Here is a 17,009-nt window from a genome sequence, read left to right on the forward strand (position 1 = left end):
TCCAGCATGGAGACTAACATGGAAATGTAGTCTGAGAACATGAGTCAAGGAGTAATATGCGAGTCGATCCTGGCTACAGCAACTGATGAGATGTAGGTACCTAATGAATTTCTGAGGTACTGCTGAACAGATCCCACCAAGTTGTAAATGAACAATGATGAGGGACTGAAAATCACTCAGGAAGAGATCAGGTTCTCTATTTACAGCTCAGAGCAATAAGTTGTAAGAAATCAAGATACTAATGCAAAACTGTTATAATTATATGTACAGGCTCTCTAACTTTTTGTTAGTATGTGAGCTAGTGGTTCTTTATTTCCAAAGCAGTAAAGTTATCTTGGCTTTGTCTTAACACACATACTTGCTTACAAGAAATTTTATTAACAATATGGTCATCTTATATCTTTATTCATCAGTTATTTTATTAGCATACTTAAAACAAAGTGAGTTGATAATGGTTACAGGCATTTCATAAGTAAAAGCAGATTTTGTATCAAATATTTATTATAATTCCATCAAATAGCACTTTATACATCACACCACTGACCAAATTGGGTCAAGTACATATCTTTTCAGGTAGCTGCATCGAGTACTTGAAGTGAGAACTGTGATTTACACCAGTCTCTTAATTTATGATATTACTATAATGATAAAAGCTATAGTATAGTGCAGTCTAAGAAAAATGCAGACATTTCCATTATTATTATTTATTAGATAATTTTAACACATATTAAAAATAGTGCATCTGACATAAACAACTAGTTACCATGATTTCACAACATTCAAAAGATTAAGTTAACTTCTGATCCCATATTACCATGATTTACTTTAGTCTTTGAAGTTGATTTTTCACAATAACAGAAGATAAAATGTCTGTCCTGGTTATATAATTCTTAAAATAATGTTAATAGAACTAGTTCTTCCATTTACAATCTTATGAAGTATTTCATAGACTGCTAGTGACATGAATAAAAACAAACCATATAATAAAAGCACGGTAGCCCACACCATGTGTTTTGAATGACTGTTTTTTATTGCAGAAGTATTACAAGTCCAGATAGAATGCCAATAAATTTGAAACCTTTTGAATTTTATGAATTCTTACATACTCAATACAAGCATTTTGCCCCAACAGAACCAGAATGAGCAAATTCTCCAGGTTTCATCTTTATTTTTCAGTACTGATATCAAAAATGTTTTCAATGTTTTCAAAGGTTTTCCTTATGCAGCATATTCTGCTCACAGTTACTTCTGTTCTTAGGATGTTCTTTAATTTCTTCTAGGATTGTTCTTGGACTTATTTGTTGGTTTCAGAATTACAACCGTGATCTATTTCTGCCACACTTCTTTTTGTTTTCTCTGTTGCTCAATATGACATGTGGCTGAATGCCACAAATTTACCTCAACAGACACTGGTTTTTGAAGGACAGTGTTATTACAGCATTAAACACTAAGTCCTATTGTTCATGAAGCAATGAAATAATTCTAGTCAGGTGTTAATATATTTTGATTCTTTCTTTCATAACTAAATATAAACTATGAACCACTGATGGGAGAACTTGATTGTAATTCTCCTGTTGAGTTCAGCCCTGAACCACTATCACTTGTAAAGTACCCGCAAGACAAGCCGAGAAGTTAGTGTGAAGCACATTGCAGATGAAAGAAAAACAGGTATTACATGAGCTGCAATGTAACTTACTTTCACTTGTTTACTGTGAAACTTTCAATTACTGAATCAGGAGTCATCAGTTTTAAGAGAAAATCAATTAATGTCAGCAAACATTCTGAATGCATTCATATACTAATGTAAGCCCAATAATTTGACAGGCAGATATGCAGAAGTAACAGTAAATCTGGAATATACTTCTTGTAGGTTACCATAACTTTTATGAAACAGTTTGAAGTTTTTACACAAATTAGGATGTTTTATTGCAAAAAGACACCACACTGACAAATCTACAACATACAAAATTAACAGAATCTGTTGCATAATACTTTACTATATTTTTGTCTATGACTATAGATTCTGACAAATAGCTTTTACACAGACTCAGTATCACATTTTTTTAAATATTACAATAAACATCAGCAACAACAATAGAAGTCAGAAACACACATATTCTATAAGATAGCTAAAATGCTGTAGGGCACATTGCATCATGAGCTAAGAGAGAATTTATAAGCACACTCATTTTTCACCAAACAAGAAAGTACAGTATAAATCTGCAGATAATACAGCCACCCAGAACAAAACAACAAGTGGCTGTTTCTCCAAGCCTAAAAGTGAAAACACAGTAAAACTCTGGTTGTTGATAAACAAACATATTTAGTACATTAAAAAATGTAGAAAAAATTCTCTTTGGTTCTAAAAAAAGTTGCATGCAATTAATGTATTTTTGTCATATTTTAATCATGCTGATATTTAGCACAAAACAAAGTATGTACAGTACATTTTCTATCAAAAGAAAATTGTTGTTCAGTTTACCTTTTATAATACAAGAACAACACTACCATATCTGATTTAACATGGAAGTTGTTAGAAAGAATGAACAATCTGAGCAGCTTCAATGCTCAAGAAGTCATTCCAAGTATAGTTGGTGTATTTCCGCCTGTTGAATGTAGAAAATAATTTTGTCCAATTGGTCACCTGCCTTTATGTTGTTTTTATTAATAATCTGATTCATATTCTGTGATGCCACAGCATGTATTTAAATTGTAACATTTGCTTGTGGTAGTCAATGCTACCAAAGCCACATGATGCCCAAAAAAAATTAGATTAAAATTGCCACATGTTACACACACAAATAAATAATAGATCACTTATTAACAATGACTACCTGTAGCAAAGGATTAAGTACACAAGCACACAAAATAACCAATTTGTTGAAAAAGTTGTAATAGGAAAAGTTGAGATTAAATTTACTTTCCTGTTCTTGATCAGCTAACAATGTTGATAAAAATCAAAATCCAGTAAATCTCTTCTCAAATAACAGAAGATTACAGGCCAATACTTCTCATTTCCTTACAACTGCTCTCTTTTGTTTCTAATCTTTGCCAGCTAAGTTAAAGCCATCACCTGATTCTTCACACACAGAAACAAGAAAAATTTGAACTAAAACATTACAGTTGTTTTCAAGGACAAGAAATAGTGGTTTTGATGCAGACAAAAGCTTGATGCTTTAAATCAGTATTGTTATATGGAAAAAGGAAAAAGTTTGAACCAAGTACTTAGAGCCTACATTTAACTATGGAGCAGCTACTGTACAGCATTGCCAAAAACTGTGATTTAAATGCTCATTTGGGACACTTGTTATCACACATATTGTCCTATTTGTAGAAAAATACTTCTCTGGACCTCTGCTTATGTATCTACCTGTCAGTATACCAAGCTGGTATTTACACACCGATACAAGCAACAGAGCAATATTGTGAAAATGACTTCTTTATACTGAATACCATGTTTGTATAACAATAAACTAAGATATGTTTCTGGAATAACAACAAAAATAGAATTGTGATTTGTAGAGCTATGTTGATGTGTATGAAGCTCACAATAACTTAAGTGAGTTTTTTTTCATCTCCAACTAATTTCTGTGACATTAAATGTTGTTAGCTGCTGTTTGGCATATTGAAGAAAGTATCAGTAAGTACTCAGTTCATTAATTTTAGCATTATATTTGTATCACTGAATCCTTTGATTGTGAAGTTTAGCTATTGCATACTGTTATTAAAAATCCTTCTTGTTAAAAACATTTGCATAGGCCTATCTTACCAATATTGGGAAGTGGACATAAATACTTCACATCATTTTAATGAGAAATATTGTAATTAGGGATGTTAATTCCATGGTTAATGAAGAGCACATCAAAATACACCAGCAGATTAAGGTACCAATGTTATTTTCTTTTTAGTGTTATGAGAACAGATTACACTAACAATATGTCAAATCACACATTTTCCTACTACCCCACTGCAAATAATTTATCTAGAGAGCCATTCTCGATATCTGAATTCACACAAATTCTGTCATAATTCATTTAGAAAGCAGCTTAGACTTATCAGCAGAACAAGCCTCTCCTGCCAATGTGATGTAGATACAATGAGTACAAATATTAGGTACGACACAGAGTATAAACATTAGGTACGACACATATAACACACTGAACTTACACTTCATGGTCTCTCTTTCCCTATTTGCTATGCAATGGTGGCTATGGTTGGACATCATATGTCTGTTACATGTCTAAATTAGTAAACTGATGAATTTTTGCTGTTGTTAAGAAGTACCTCTGATGAATAAAATGAAAACATTCACTATCTTGTTACATTACTGATATTTTATACATCTGACTGCACTTAAAATTTATTAAATATTTTTACAGTAAAAACTGTCCAATCCAAAGCATTCTTTGCAGACTGTATAGCAGATTCATATTGTTCATTAAATTGTTTCACACTTTTATAAAGACCCAAGCTTTCATTTCTTCTGGTCTCTACAAAGCTCTACTGCTTTTAAAAAAATCATCTCATATTACACATAATGAAGATTTTTTAAAGAGAGAAATATTAAATGATTTAAGATTTCAGGGCCAAAATAAAAAGAATTAAATACACAAGTAAAATGTAGAGAGAACTGAAAAATATTTATTTATATACAGAGAACAATTACTGGCCACAAAAATGATCTGTTACAACATATAACCATTTTCATTTACACTGATTTCTATGTACTGTGGTTAGTAACTCTTTCAGAAGCATGGGATATGATGAATATCATGAGAAATTAACATATTTCTATTTTGCTAATATAATTTTGCCACATTCTACTGTTGTGCAGTCCAAATCTTACAGTGTATAAGGTCTGTGTCAAGTTTGGTAAACTCTGCAATAGGAGTATTTTGCACTTTGTGCAATCAGTACAAAGCTTAAATTTCCTCTCACAACATATTTATGAATACAGCTGCAAGCATATCTAGGTATAGCTTATCTATATTATTTGCTCCTCAACATTTCAAACTTGCAGACAGAAAGAAAACAAAACATTTTCTTATCTATATTGCTGATGTAAAGCCCTTACATTTGTACAAGAAATAAGAGAACCAAGCAACAGTAATCTCAAATATGGCAAACAGGGATAGCAAGTTTCATCCAATGAAACAGGTATAGATAATGGTAGTAGTAAATTAGCCAAACATATTGAAGTTATTTATTATACATTTGATGCTCTAATGTAAATAGTGCTGATGATTGATGCTGACTCATTCTCTCTTCTTTTTCACTTTAGGTGAACAGGCTCTTGGTAAAACAATTTACATAATAGACAAACTCATCTGCACTGGACACTGATTAACACAAAAGATTCTTAGATCACAGATACAAAAGTCTTTGCCTCATTCTTTTTCATAACAAAACTAGAAAACCATTTGAATTGATATGAGGGGAATGTTTATACTATAAATACTTCTAACATACTTACTATAAGCTCTAATCATAGAGGAATTGCATTAACGACTGTAAACATTACACTTTTGACTTCACACAAAAAATGTTTGATCTCAATCATGGGCTATATTTAATACTATCCATAACAATTGGTTCACATATTACCAAGAATTCAGCAAGAAGCAACATTCGAGCAGAAAATTTTTAAAATAACATTGACTCAAAGGACCTCTTACTGGAAATCCTTAAACAGTTCAGCAGTGCCTATAAATGATTTACTGAAGTCTGCACAGAGCAAGAGTGAAGGGAAGGACAATAAGAGAGATTATTATTCCAACGCTGCTGCTGCTTGATCCTGGAGTTGTGGTATTCAGTACTTGACCACGTAAAGGTTCTGGCAAATCCACATAAATGCGCCTCTTGCTCACCTGCAATATATAGAAAAACAGGATAAAGTGACATCCCTACAAATAGTACAAATTTCAGTGCTTCCTTTTTTTCAGAACGAATGACTTGTGGTACTTTAATTCACACAATGAAACATCAATACAATAAATACTACTCACATTAAAAATACAGTCATGGCAAAACACAGAAACCAACTCAATAGAGTAGAAAATACACAACTTTTTAATGCACAAAAATTATATACCCCTTGCAAAAATATACAGATAAAATTAATCACACAGGCGCGTGCGCGCATACACACACACACACACACACACACACACACACACACACACACACACATCATTCCCCCTACTCCTTAAGAAGCAGGTTACAAATAAGAAAACTAAGAAGACAAATAGAAAAATAAAAAAATATCATCTGTCATACTATTAAACAATATGTGCAGGAATACATCATTTTGGTACGTACATGCAAATGATGATGACAGGTTGCCAGTTTCAGAATTTAAGTTGCTGCTGTCTGGTTGTAAATATAAGAATAATAGGATACTGTACGCTCTGTGTACAAAAAATATTTATTATTATAAGCTGTTACGTGTATGTGCCCTGGCTGTGCTACATCCCTCGTGCCCAGATTTTGAAAATATTATTCCCCTCCATCAGCATTAAAGTTTATATCACTCCTGCTTTCTATGTTCCCCTTTCGGTGACCTGTAACTAAACATTCCTCATCTGCCATACACATTGTTACTTATGCAAGCATTTAAACTTTCTCTGCTATAAAAGGTCCAGTGAACGGCAGCATCAGAGTAACTGCGCTATTCTAGACTGAGTGAAGTGGTGCAGTGGTACAACACTGGATTCAGATTCAGCAGGATGGTGGTTCAGTTTCCCACCCAGCCATTCCTAAATTCCTTATGGCTAATGTGGGGATAATCTGCATCAAAATGACTCAGCCAATTTCCTTCCCCACTCCGATTACATGATCTGTGTCTCTATATGGTTTCATCATCAAGCTCTGCTGTCACTTCCAACCTCTCCGTATTTCAGAAATTGTGATCTGCTTATGTAAGAGGGGCAATCAAACATAAACAAGACAAGTGGAAAAAAAGTAAGTGAACTGTTTATTATTTTAAAAGTAATCACCATAACTGTCAATACATTTACCCCACTGTGAGGCAACCAGTCTATACCTTCTTGGATAAAATGCCTGTAGTTGCCTATGGAACCATGGTTTTACTCAGGTGCACATCTCTTCATCCAATGCAAATCAATACCCATGAATGTCTTTCATCAGGGCTCCAAAAAGATGAAAATCACATGAGGAGAGATCAGGTCTGTACGGAGGATGTGTAAGAGCTTCTCAGCAAAACTTATGAAGTATAGTTGAAACAATAGGTCACATAAGCTCCTCCTCCTTTGACTGCAAGGGCCTGCTGCTCATTGACTTTCTGGTTCACAGTGTCACAATAAATTTACATGAACAATGTACATGTACATGAACAATTTCCAAAAATTGAAGCACCCCATGTAGTCCAAATGCTCAGGAAAGTTGATGGATGGCATCATTCTGTTGCATGATACTGCCCACTCATATGATGCCAAGGTTGTTTTGACTTTGCTGCAATGCTTCACATGAAAAGGTGCCAACCTGGGTACAGTCATGGTTCTGTAGAGAAGTGCAAACATTTTTCATGAAGCCATTGACCGGCTTGTCTTACAGTGTAGCAAATGTCTTAAAAATTGTGATGATTACTTTTGAAATAATAAACAGTTTACTTATTATTTTCCATTTGTCTCATTTGAATTTGACTGGTCCTTAAAACAAGCGGCATAGGACTAATGTAACCTACATTGCTACTTGCTAAACATTTTTATAGTGAATATAGGACTTCCCATCCATTTCTGGTGAAGATTCAGAGACAGAATTCAAAACATCATTCTCTTATGCCATGAAGGACATGTTTCACATTTTACAAAAAGTTATTGTTTTACTATTAGTAACATGCAACATTAAAGGTTAAATGTCCTGAAACATAAGCACAACAACACTGTAATACTTGAACTGCCATTTGGAGAATCTATGATTATACCTCAAGTATCTGTTCTGTACAAATATTCTTTTTCTGTTGTAAGCCACGTGTTTCAAATGTTAATCCCTTTTGAAATTTGTTTGGTCATTCCCCTGAGAGTAGGACTGCTATAAATGTGATTACAGCCAGTAGGACATGAAAAGCCTACTTGTGAAAAATTATGACCTGCTTTACCTCTATGCAATTTTTTGCAAGAGCACTGTGTTACCATCAGCTGTAAACTGTGCTACCATCAACTGTAAATATTTTATTTCATTCTAAATGTTGCCTTCGTAAGATAATGAATATTTTTAGGGGAAACTTAAAAAGCAGAAAATCTGCTCCACCTCAACATCTGAATGCACCTCTTTGCCTCTGGTTGGAAGAGGGATACATTCCACTGACCCTATGTGTTGTTAAAATTGTCATATTTTATGAGTGGAAGGAGGACTGCAGTAACTGCAAAGGCAGATGAAGGTATTTTCCACCAAACAATTACTGGAAAGGTTTTTTCATGGGTCTTTTTGATGTGCTTGCACACTCCTGTCTTCAATATATATGCAGGATCACTATATGGCTCCAGAGTCTCCTGATCTACTGTTGACATGATCTCCCCACGTCAAAATAACAAAGTTTGAGGCTCGTACAATCAGTCTGCTTCTTTATGACAGTGAAAGTCAGACAACCATCATGATATAATAACACAGACAGAACAGTTTTCATTTCTGCTGTCTCAGGAGGATGCTGCAGATCTCACAGAGGAACAAAGTTTCAAAAACTGAGCAAGTATGCCTAACACTTACAGCTTAATCTGTCAGCAAGAGCTTTGATGGCTAGATACAAACAGCTAAAATTCTGCTGTGTGGAGAACTCTCTAATAGGATATAGCTAGGTGGAAGGCATCATACTTGCTTCAACAACATGAAGAGAATGGATTGATACTCACCACATAAATGAGGCATTTTCAGACAAAAAAGTTCGAAGAATCAGAATAAACACCTTTCCCCTCCACCACACACACACACACACACACACACACACACACACACACACACACACACACACACACAGAGCCACCTACCATCTACCGCTACTTGGGCTCGATTGCCTAGTTGCCATAGATGGCACCTATTTGTGTTTGAGTTGTGTACTTGTGTGAGTGTGTGTGCATTTTTTGTTTCTGAAGAAGGACTTTTTTATCTGACTCCTGAAAGTTTAGTAATCTTTTCAATGTCTGTCTGCGACTTGACGCCTCTTCTATACAGTGAGTGGCAATTTATTCTTCTCATATTGTTGTTATAACATCCTGGACATTTCAGTGTTTTGTGTTTGGTTCAGAAATTTTTGTAAAAGCAATTTCAAGCAAACCAGCATCATCCGGTCAATGGGAGCATATTGGTGTCAACACAAGTGTGTGGTAGCTGGATGAATAAAATGGATTTTGGAAGTCAAAATATAAGATAAATAACAAACTCCTTGAGAACAGAAGCTAGTCTAGTCAAAGGACCTTCAAACTTCACTTTTGCAGCATGACTATGGGCCACCATTCCACAGCCAGTCTAGATGCATCTGCAACATCTAACTACTGTCTCATGAGATGGTGCATTGTTGCCCACACTTCCACCAACTCAGTGAGGATTGTCACACTGCTTCTTCCTTTAAAATAAGGAAAACAAATTATCTACATCAACACACAAATTGACACTCATTTCTCCCCAGAATTTTTGAAATTATTTTGGCGCACTTGGAAAACCACATACTTTTTGTACAGTGGAAATTATTATGAAATGTCTGATGAAGCACCCATGTCTTTGCCATACTCTCCAGCCATAGCAAACTTTTTCATGGAAGGTTGTGAAGAAAGAGTGTTGAATAGTGCTCTTCAGATATTTTGATGGCACATTTTTAATTTGGCTGCATGGCAGTGAAGCACTGTAGCAGTTCATTGATCATTTGCACCCCAACATAAGATTTACGGTGGAGGTGGAGAAGGGTGGCAAGTTACCTTTCCTAGATGTGTGTGTTAAATGGAAATCAGATTAATGACTCAGCCATTCTGTGAAAGAAAACCAACACATACAGATCCATATCTCAACGTGTGTAACTTTCACCATCTATGTCAGAAAAAAGCTATGCTGAACACCTTAGTACACAGAGCCAGAGCTATATTGGACATGGACCACCTTAGTTCTGAGATTAAGCATCTGAAGATGGCGTTTAGAAGGAATAGGTGTTTTGTTTATGATGTTAGACCACAGCTGTTGAGAAAGCCGAGAAGCAATGCAATTCAAACAAGCCAAGAGGACCGTCACACAGTGCAGATTCCATTCTATGGTGCAACAATTAGAAAGATAGGTAGAGTCCTAAACAGGCAAGGAATCAGACCAGTCTTCTGGTCCCCCAGAAAAATTAAAGAAATGTTACGACCCATTAAAGGTAATATGGGCCTGAGAGTGCCGAGAATATGCAAGTGTGGCAATAGTTACGTGGGCTAGTCTATACGGATGGTTGCTGAACATTGCAAAGAGCATCAATGCCACCTGAAACACAAGCATTTGGATAAATCAATGGTGGTGGAGCATAGTGTGTTAAATAAGCACAAGATTTTGTTTCAATACTTGTTCATGCTTTGAACCACTGGGACTTTGTGAAAACAACTTCAGTAGAGACACTGGCTATGCACTTAGCAATGCATGGAAGTGTGCACTTGATGAGGAAAAAACACAGAGGAATACTTCTTGCAGTTCACTACCTGATGTAATGAATGGTTCTGCAGGCAATGCTTAATAGAGAGTGCAAGCAAAATCTTTGGACCTAGAGCACACCACCTCTTTACGTACCATTATGACATAATCCAGCCAATTGGATGCTATTATGTGGGTGTAAAAGAGGGAACATTGAGAGTTCACAACAGTCAGTTTCATCCCGTGACAAAGATGTTGCTGCATATCACTGAAAGCTTGGAATTTTATCTGAATCTGACATGGTAAGTGAACTGGGAAATATTTATGCAAGAACTCCATCATTAAAAACTTCACTGCCATATCCACATCTATGTCTGTACTGTACAAGCCACTCTGAAGTGTATGTCATTGGGTATATCCCTTTGTACCATGGAGCCTGGGAAAAAATATTGTTTAAATGCCTCCATGTGTGCTGCAAGTAATCCTGTATCCTCACAGTCCTACAGAAGCTATGTGTAGTTGCAGTTGTAGTATATTCCTGGAGTTGTCATTTAAAGCCAGTTCTTGAAACTTTGTAAATAGACTTTCTGAAGATAGTTTATCTTCAAGAGTATGCCAGTTCAGTTTCTTCAGCATTTCTGTGTAGCTTACCCATAGGTCAAACAATCCTGCCCTTTTTTTCTACCCTCTACAATGTAGGTAGAAAGTATTATTGTCACTTGCTCCAGCAGGTGCACAAAACCACAGGGAAATGAACACACATTCCTATATGCACATGATAGACTGAGTTCATTGAGTGAATGAAGCACTAACAAGTCTCAGACATAGCAAGTCAGCACAGCAATACGACAGTTCAAAATTAATCACTTGACAGGAAACACACTAAGTCAGCTTGGCTGTGCAGTGGTGCAATATGAACAGCTACAAATTCAGCAAGGAGTGAGCAACACCATGAGCCTGGGCCAAATGTATCCCAGTGGCAGCTCCACTTATGATTGCAGCCCACAGCCCCTCTCACAGCCTTAGTACTTAGACATGTCTATGTCCATGCTAAGTGGGGTATCTGAATCACTGTCAGGTAAAAAATCGTTTTATGTATACATTCAATATCTACTGCCACATGATTACTTTATCAATGAGCTGCAGCATTTTATTTGACTCCTGTAGCAGTGTCCTATGGTACTGGGGTTCACAGATATCAATGTGCATGCATGTAAAGTGTGCAGACAAGTGCATGCAAAAAAATCAATTACATAACTTTACTTTTTCAGGAGTGATAATTAAGTTTTGGTTACTTCCTATCACATAAAAATGGAGGTAAGACGATATCCTCCAATTACAGACTCATTCCATTGTATTTTGTATATTAATCAATGACATAAACACACCAAATTAGATGTAACACAGGCCATATCTCAACAAGCTTATAATTTGTTTACAACAAGCCATTCAAGTCTTCATTTGAAATAATCTCATTTAATGCAAAATAAACAAATAAAACTGACCTGCCAATACCAGAAAATAATAACAATAATTATGCACAAAATGAAATAAAAAGTTTGAAATTAAACATAGAGATAAATTAATCATGAAACTCAGTTTGGCTAGTTTGGTAATTAGAACTATCTATCACTGGGTTGATTTTCCAACTTACATTTTTAATTTTTTTATTGTTTCACTCCTGTAATATAATGAAATTATAGCCAACAGCAATACAGGAAAAGCGAATGAAGTATTCTCTCAAAATGAAGCATTACACTGTGGAAAGTAAGTAATAGCTTATCTTACTCGAAAGAGGCTCCTTTCAATATCTTTGAATCAACACAATCTCTCACCCATTATTTACTCCCAAACATTATTTTTTTGTTAATCATAAAAATCAATTTGCATAAACTATGATTTACATTACCACAATGTAGACAATAATGATTTTTATCTCCAACTTACCTTAAAATTTATTGTTCAGAGTTGGGTTCTGTATTCTGGTGCAAAGATCTAAAACAGGTTCCCATCTGACAAATCAACGAATCTAGAGTCACTACAAATTCAAAGAAAATTAAAAACCTGCCTAATTTGTCCCTTCTCTTACAAATTGTCTGGCTCTATAGATTTAAGTTTTATTGCTTTCTGTCAGTTGCACACCCAGCAGCAGTATTCATTGTAAACAGACATCTATGTACAGTACATACACAGCTATTAGTCTAAAAAAGAAATTAGTCCAGTCAAGTAAATAAGGAGTCAAACAGCAGCTATTTCGTATTACAGATAAAGCAACAGATGTTTTTAAAAGTCAAATTTCCTATTAATTTTATCATTTTAACTTCAGATTAAATGTGTGCAAATGAAGGATAGTGTAAAGTAACAACTGCCTTCACTGATCAAAATTAACATACTATGATTTAAATAAAAAGGCTCAAAATGGTGAGCACCATGTCAGATAGTGAAAATGCTAAGGCTTCTTACAAACCAACTTATCTGCTTATTTGATGTAGATATCAAATAATAGTCGAATATAAGTATCTTGTAAACAGATCTGGGGTCTATGGAAAAAAGATCTATAGGTACAATACAAGGAACAGCTGTAATATCCACATGTCTCAACCTAGAACAGTATTATGTCAGAAAAGTGGTACACAGATAACAGTTAATTTTTCAATGGCCTACCTAGTGACTGAAAACAGCAGCAACATTACAAATTCCTTTGAAAATAATCTTAAGTCATTTCAGATAGAACAGTGCTTTTATTCAGTAAAAGAATTCTTGAACAATGAAACGCCATTGGATAATTTCTACCATTACCATTTGTTACTTGGAATCTGTCTTTGTCCCCCCCCCCCCCTCCCTCTTCCAACTGTTTCTCAAGTTTGACTTTTCCTACATTCAGTTTACTACTTAATTATGTAATGGATAAGAATGGACCAAAAAATCGTGATGATGATGATCATGATGAGTCTTACAGATTTTTCTCACTGAGTTACGCCTCTGGGTGCATTTTAAGTTAAGGTTTCAGTGATACTTTAGTGAGTGAAATGATAAAATTTCACATGCAAATGGTACAATGAATAACATTACAGAGAAGTCAGTCAGTGGAACAGCAAGGGATAAACATGAATGGAAAATGGTTAGCTATAATAAAAAGGACAAACTTGTCAGTCCATCAAAGAAAGGAGGTGACAAAAATGATTTCCTGTTAATAGGCAATTCTTTGTTAAAAATGCTGTTGTGCCAGATTGCAAGATTGCTGTTTGACTTGGAATTTGATCTCATCAGCTAAACTGACATTTTAAAAACATATTGAGTGTGTTAAAAACTACAACTGAGAATGCGAACAAAACTAGAAATGTTGAGAATCTTGAATGTGTTTCAACCTGTGTGGCCAGAAACTCCACCCACAGCAGCAGTGAGGAAGATATAGTCACTGAAACACGGAACCTGATTATGTTGGCAAAAACTGTGTACGCAATCTCAAGACTGGTATTTGGTGCAATTAATCACAGAAGATTGGTAAGTGATACTTACGTGAATAGGATAAATGGTGGTATCAGAGAACAATGTGACAGTCTTGCGCAGTGTTTACTGACCCAATCAAGTCTTTAAATAATAAATGTCTGGGGATGGATGGTCGTCTACACCTCAATAGGTTAGCCTCTACGAATTTTAGTAAAATGTTCACAGATGTGTGTGAAATCATAAAAAGCAAGGGAAACTGACACAGAATGATGGGGGAGACAAAGCACAGGAACACATGCAAAAATAAAAAAAAGTATGGATACCAAAGAGGTGATGCAAGTGAAATCATAGTCAAAAACAAAAATGCTCTACTGATGCACTGGAATATCAGCAGTGTAACAGCAGAACCACCAAACCTCAAATACTCAAAAATTTCAGAATGTGCAAATATCAAAATAATATGCCTAAATGAACACTGTCTAACAGAAGATTGTTTACAAATTTTAAACGGTATTAATAATTTTAAGGCAGCTAGCAGTTTTTGTAGGAGAAACAAATCTTGAAGAGGCTCCTACATTCTTGTTGCTCCTTCAGTTAGTTATAAAGTAAGAGAAGACTTAAATTATTTAAACAAAAAGAATATGTTTGAGAGTTTCTCCATAGAATTAAGTAGTCTGAATAAGGTGATTATACCAATTTACATAATTCTTGTATGTGGTACAACAAAAATGTCTCAGCTAAGTTCCTATGCCTGCTAGGAAAGCTTAAGAAAGAATGCAAGAAATGTGATTGTAGCAGATTTCAACTTAAATGTGTTAGTTGATAGCTGTGGTTCCAAAAAATTTTGTCTTAATAGAGAAATCTCATTTCACTTTAAACTTTTCTGAATGCACCAGAAAAAATGGCAAATCAATGAACTGCATTGACAATAATATTACAAACTACCTATTTGAAAATGAAAACAAGTTCCGCTTAAACATAATTATTTTGGCTCATCCAGCTCTGTTTATTGAGCTCCCATAGGTAAATAAATTAAAGCCTCCAGAAATGTATATAAAAAGGAATTTCAGCAAAAGAAATATGTATTTATTCCATAATAAACTAAGTACGGTTCTCTGGCCTGTAGACCACTATGGCCCAAGCATCATAAACTATGACAAATTCCTTTTTAGATATATTTAATGAATCTTTTCCTCCTAGATCTTGGCAAAAGGAAGTAAGCAATAAACTTAGTGGATTACAATAGGAATAAAAATATTTAGTGCCAGAAAAAGGGAACTCCATAACGAGTAAAAATCAAACAGAAGTCATGATTTTGTTGTTGCTGTGGCCTTCAGTCCAAAGACTGGTTTGATGCAGCTCTCCATGCTACTCTGCAAGCCATTTCATCTCAGAGTAACTACGTCAACCTGTATCCTTCTGCGTCTGTTAGTATATCCACCCCTTGGTCTCCCTCTATGAATTTAACCCTCCTCACTTCCCTCCAATATTAAATTGATAATCTTTTGGTGCCTCAGAATGTGTCCTACCAACCAATCCCTTTTTTTAGTCAGGGTGTGCCACAAATTCTTCTTCTCCCCAATTCTATTCAGTACTTTTTCATTAGTTACATGACCTACACATCTGCTTTTCACATTCTTCTGTAGTGCCACATTTCAAAAAGCTTCTATTCTCTTCTTGTCTAAACTGTTTATCACCCATGTTTCACTTCCATGCACGGCTACACTCCATACAAATACTTTCAGGAAAGACTTCCTGACACCTGAATCTATACTCAATGTTAACAAATTTCTATTCTTCAGAAATGATTTCCTTGCCATTGTCGGTCTACATTCTACATCCTCTCTACTCTGACCATCATCAGTAATTTTGCTAGCAAAATAGCAAAATTCATTTGCTACTTTATGTGTCTCATTTCCTAATCTAATTCCCTCAGTACCACCTGCTTTAGTTCAGCGACATTCCATTATTCTCGTTTTGTTTTGTTGATGTTCTTCTTATATCCTCCTTTCAAGACAATGTCCACTGCCCAAATAGCAAAATTCATCTACTGCTTTAAGTGTCTCATTTCCCAATCTAATTCCTTCAGCATCACTTTATTTAGTTTGGCTACATTCCATTACCCTCATTTTGCTTTCGTTGATGTTCATCTTATATCCCCCTTTCAAGACAATGTCCATTCTGTTCATCTGCTCTTCCAAGCCCTTTGCGGTCTCTGACAGAATTGCATTGTCATCAGTAAACCCTGGACCTTAATTCCTCCTCCAAATTTTTTTTTTCTTTCCTTCACTGCTTGTTCAATGTACTGACTAAATAACAATTGGAATAGGCTTTCATGTTCCTCGACTCTTATAACTGCCACCTGCTTTCTACACAAATTGTAAATTGCATTTTGCTCCCTGTATTTTACCACTGCTGCCTTCAGAACTTGAAAGAGAGCACTCCAGTCAACATTGTCAATAGCTTTCTCTAAGTCTGCAAATGCTATAAATGTAGGACTGAAGGGGTAGGACATCAAATGGGCTGACTTGGAGCAGAAGAGGCACCACAGGACATTTTAATTTCCACTGTTTAGACTTTTACAAATAAATTCATAGAGCTTTGTCAGTATGGCCAAGAAGGATTCAATATTCACACAAATAGCAGTGGAGCAGTGGAAGTTCAAGAATGTAACAAAATAAATCTTTTTTACATGTGAAATTTCATCATTTTTTCACTTACTATTGGCTGCATTTGTTGCTATAGGTACACCTTTCTTCATAAGTATTAGAGATTCTCCGATGAATTTTGCATAGCACACAAATCATATTTACAGGTGTATAAAACTCTAGAATTTATTTAATTTGTGAAAAAATGAATGAGCTCTTACATTTTAAACTTCATGTTTAGAAAAACTCAAATTTAACAATATTCTGAGAAGGAAAGTTGCTACTCACCATATAACAAAGATGCTG

General features: G+C 35.1%; 1 protein-coding gene across 1 annotated transcript in view; it reads right to left on the bottom strand.

Annotated features, from left to right (window-relative positions):
- Positions 1-384: 384 nt before the first annotated feature.
- LOC126278724 (protein FAM151B-like) overlaps positions 385-17,009 on the bottom strand; it is a 371,546-nt gene continuing 354,921 nt past the window's right edge. The window contains exon 5 of the mRNA XM_049978998.1: positions 385-5,867. Within this exon, the coding sequence (XP_049834955.1) occupies positions 5,715-5,867 (153 nt within the window). The 3' untranslated portion in view covers positions 385-5,714. The remainder of the gene's footprint in view (positions 5,868-17,009) is intronic.

This window comes from Schistocerca gregaria, chromosome 6 (genome assembly GCF_023897955.1).
Source record: "Schistocerca gregaria isolate iqSchGreg1 chromosome 6, iqSchGreg1.2, whole genome shotgun sequence".
NCBI classification, from domain to species: Eukaryota; Metazoa; Arthropoda; class Insecta; order Orthoptera; family Acrididae; genus Schistocerca; species Schistocerca gregaria.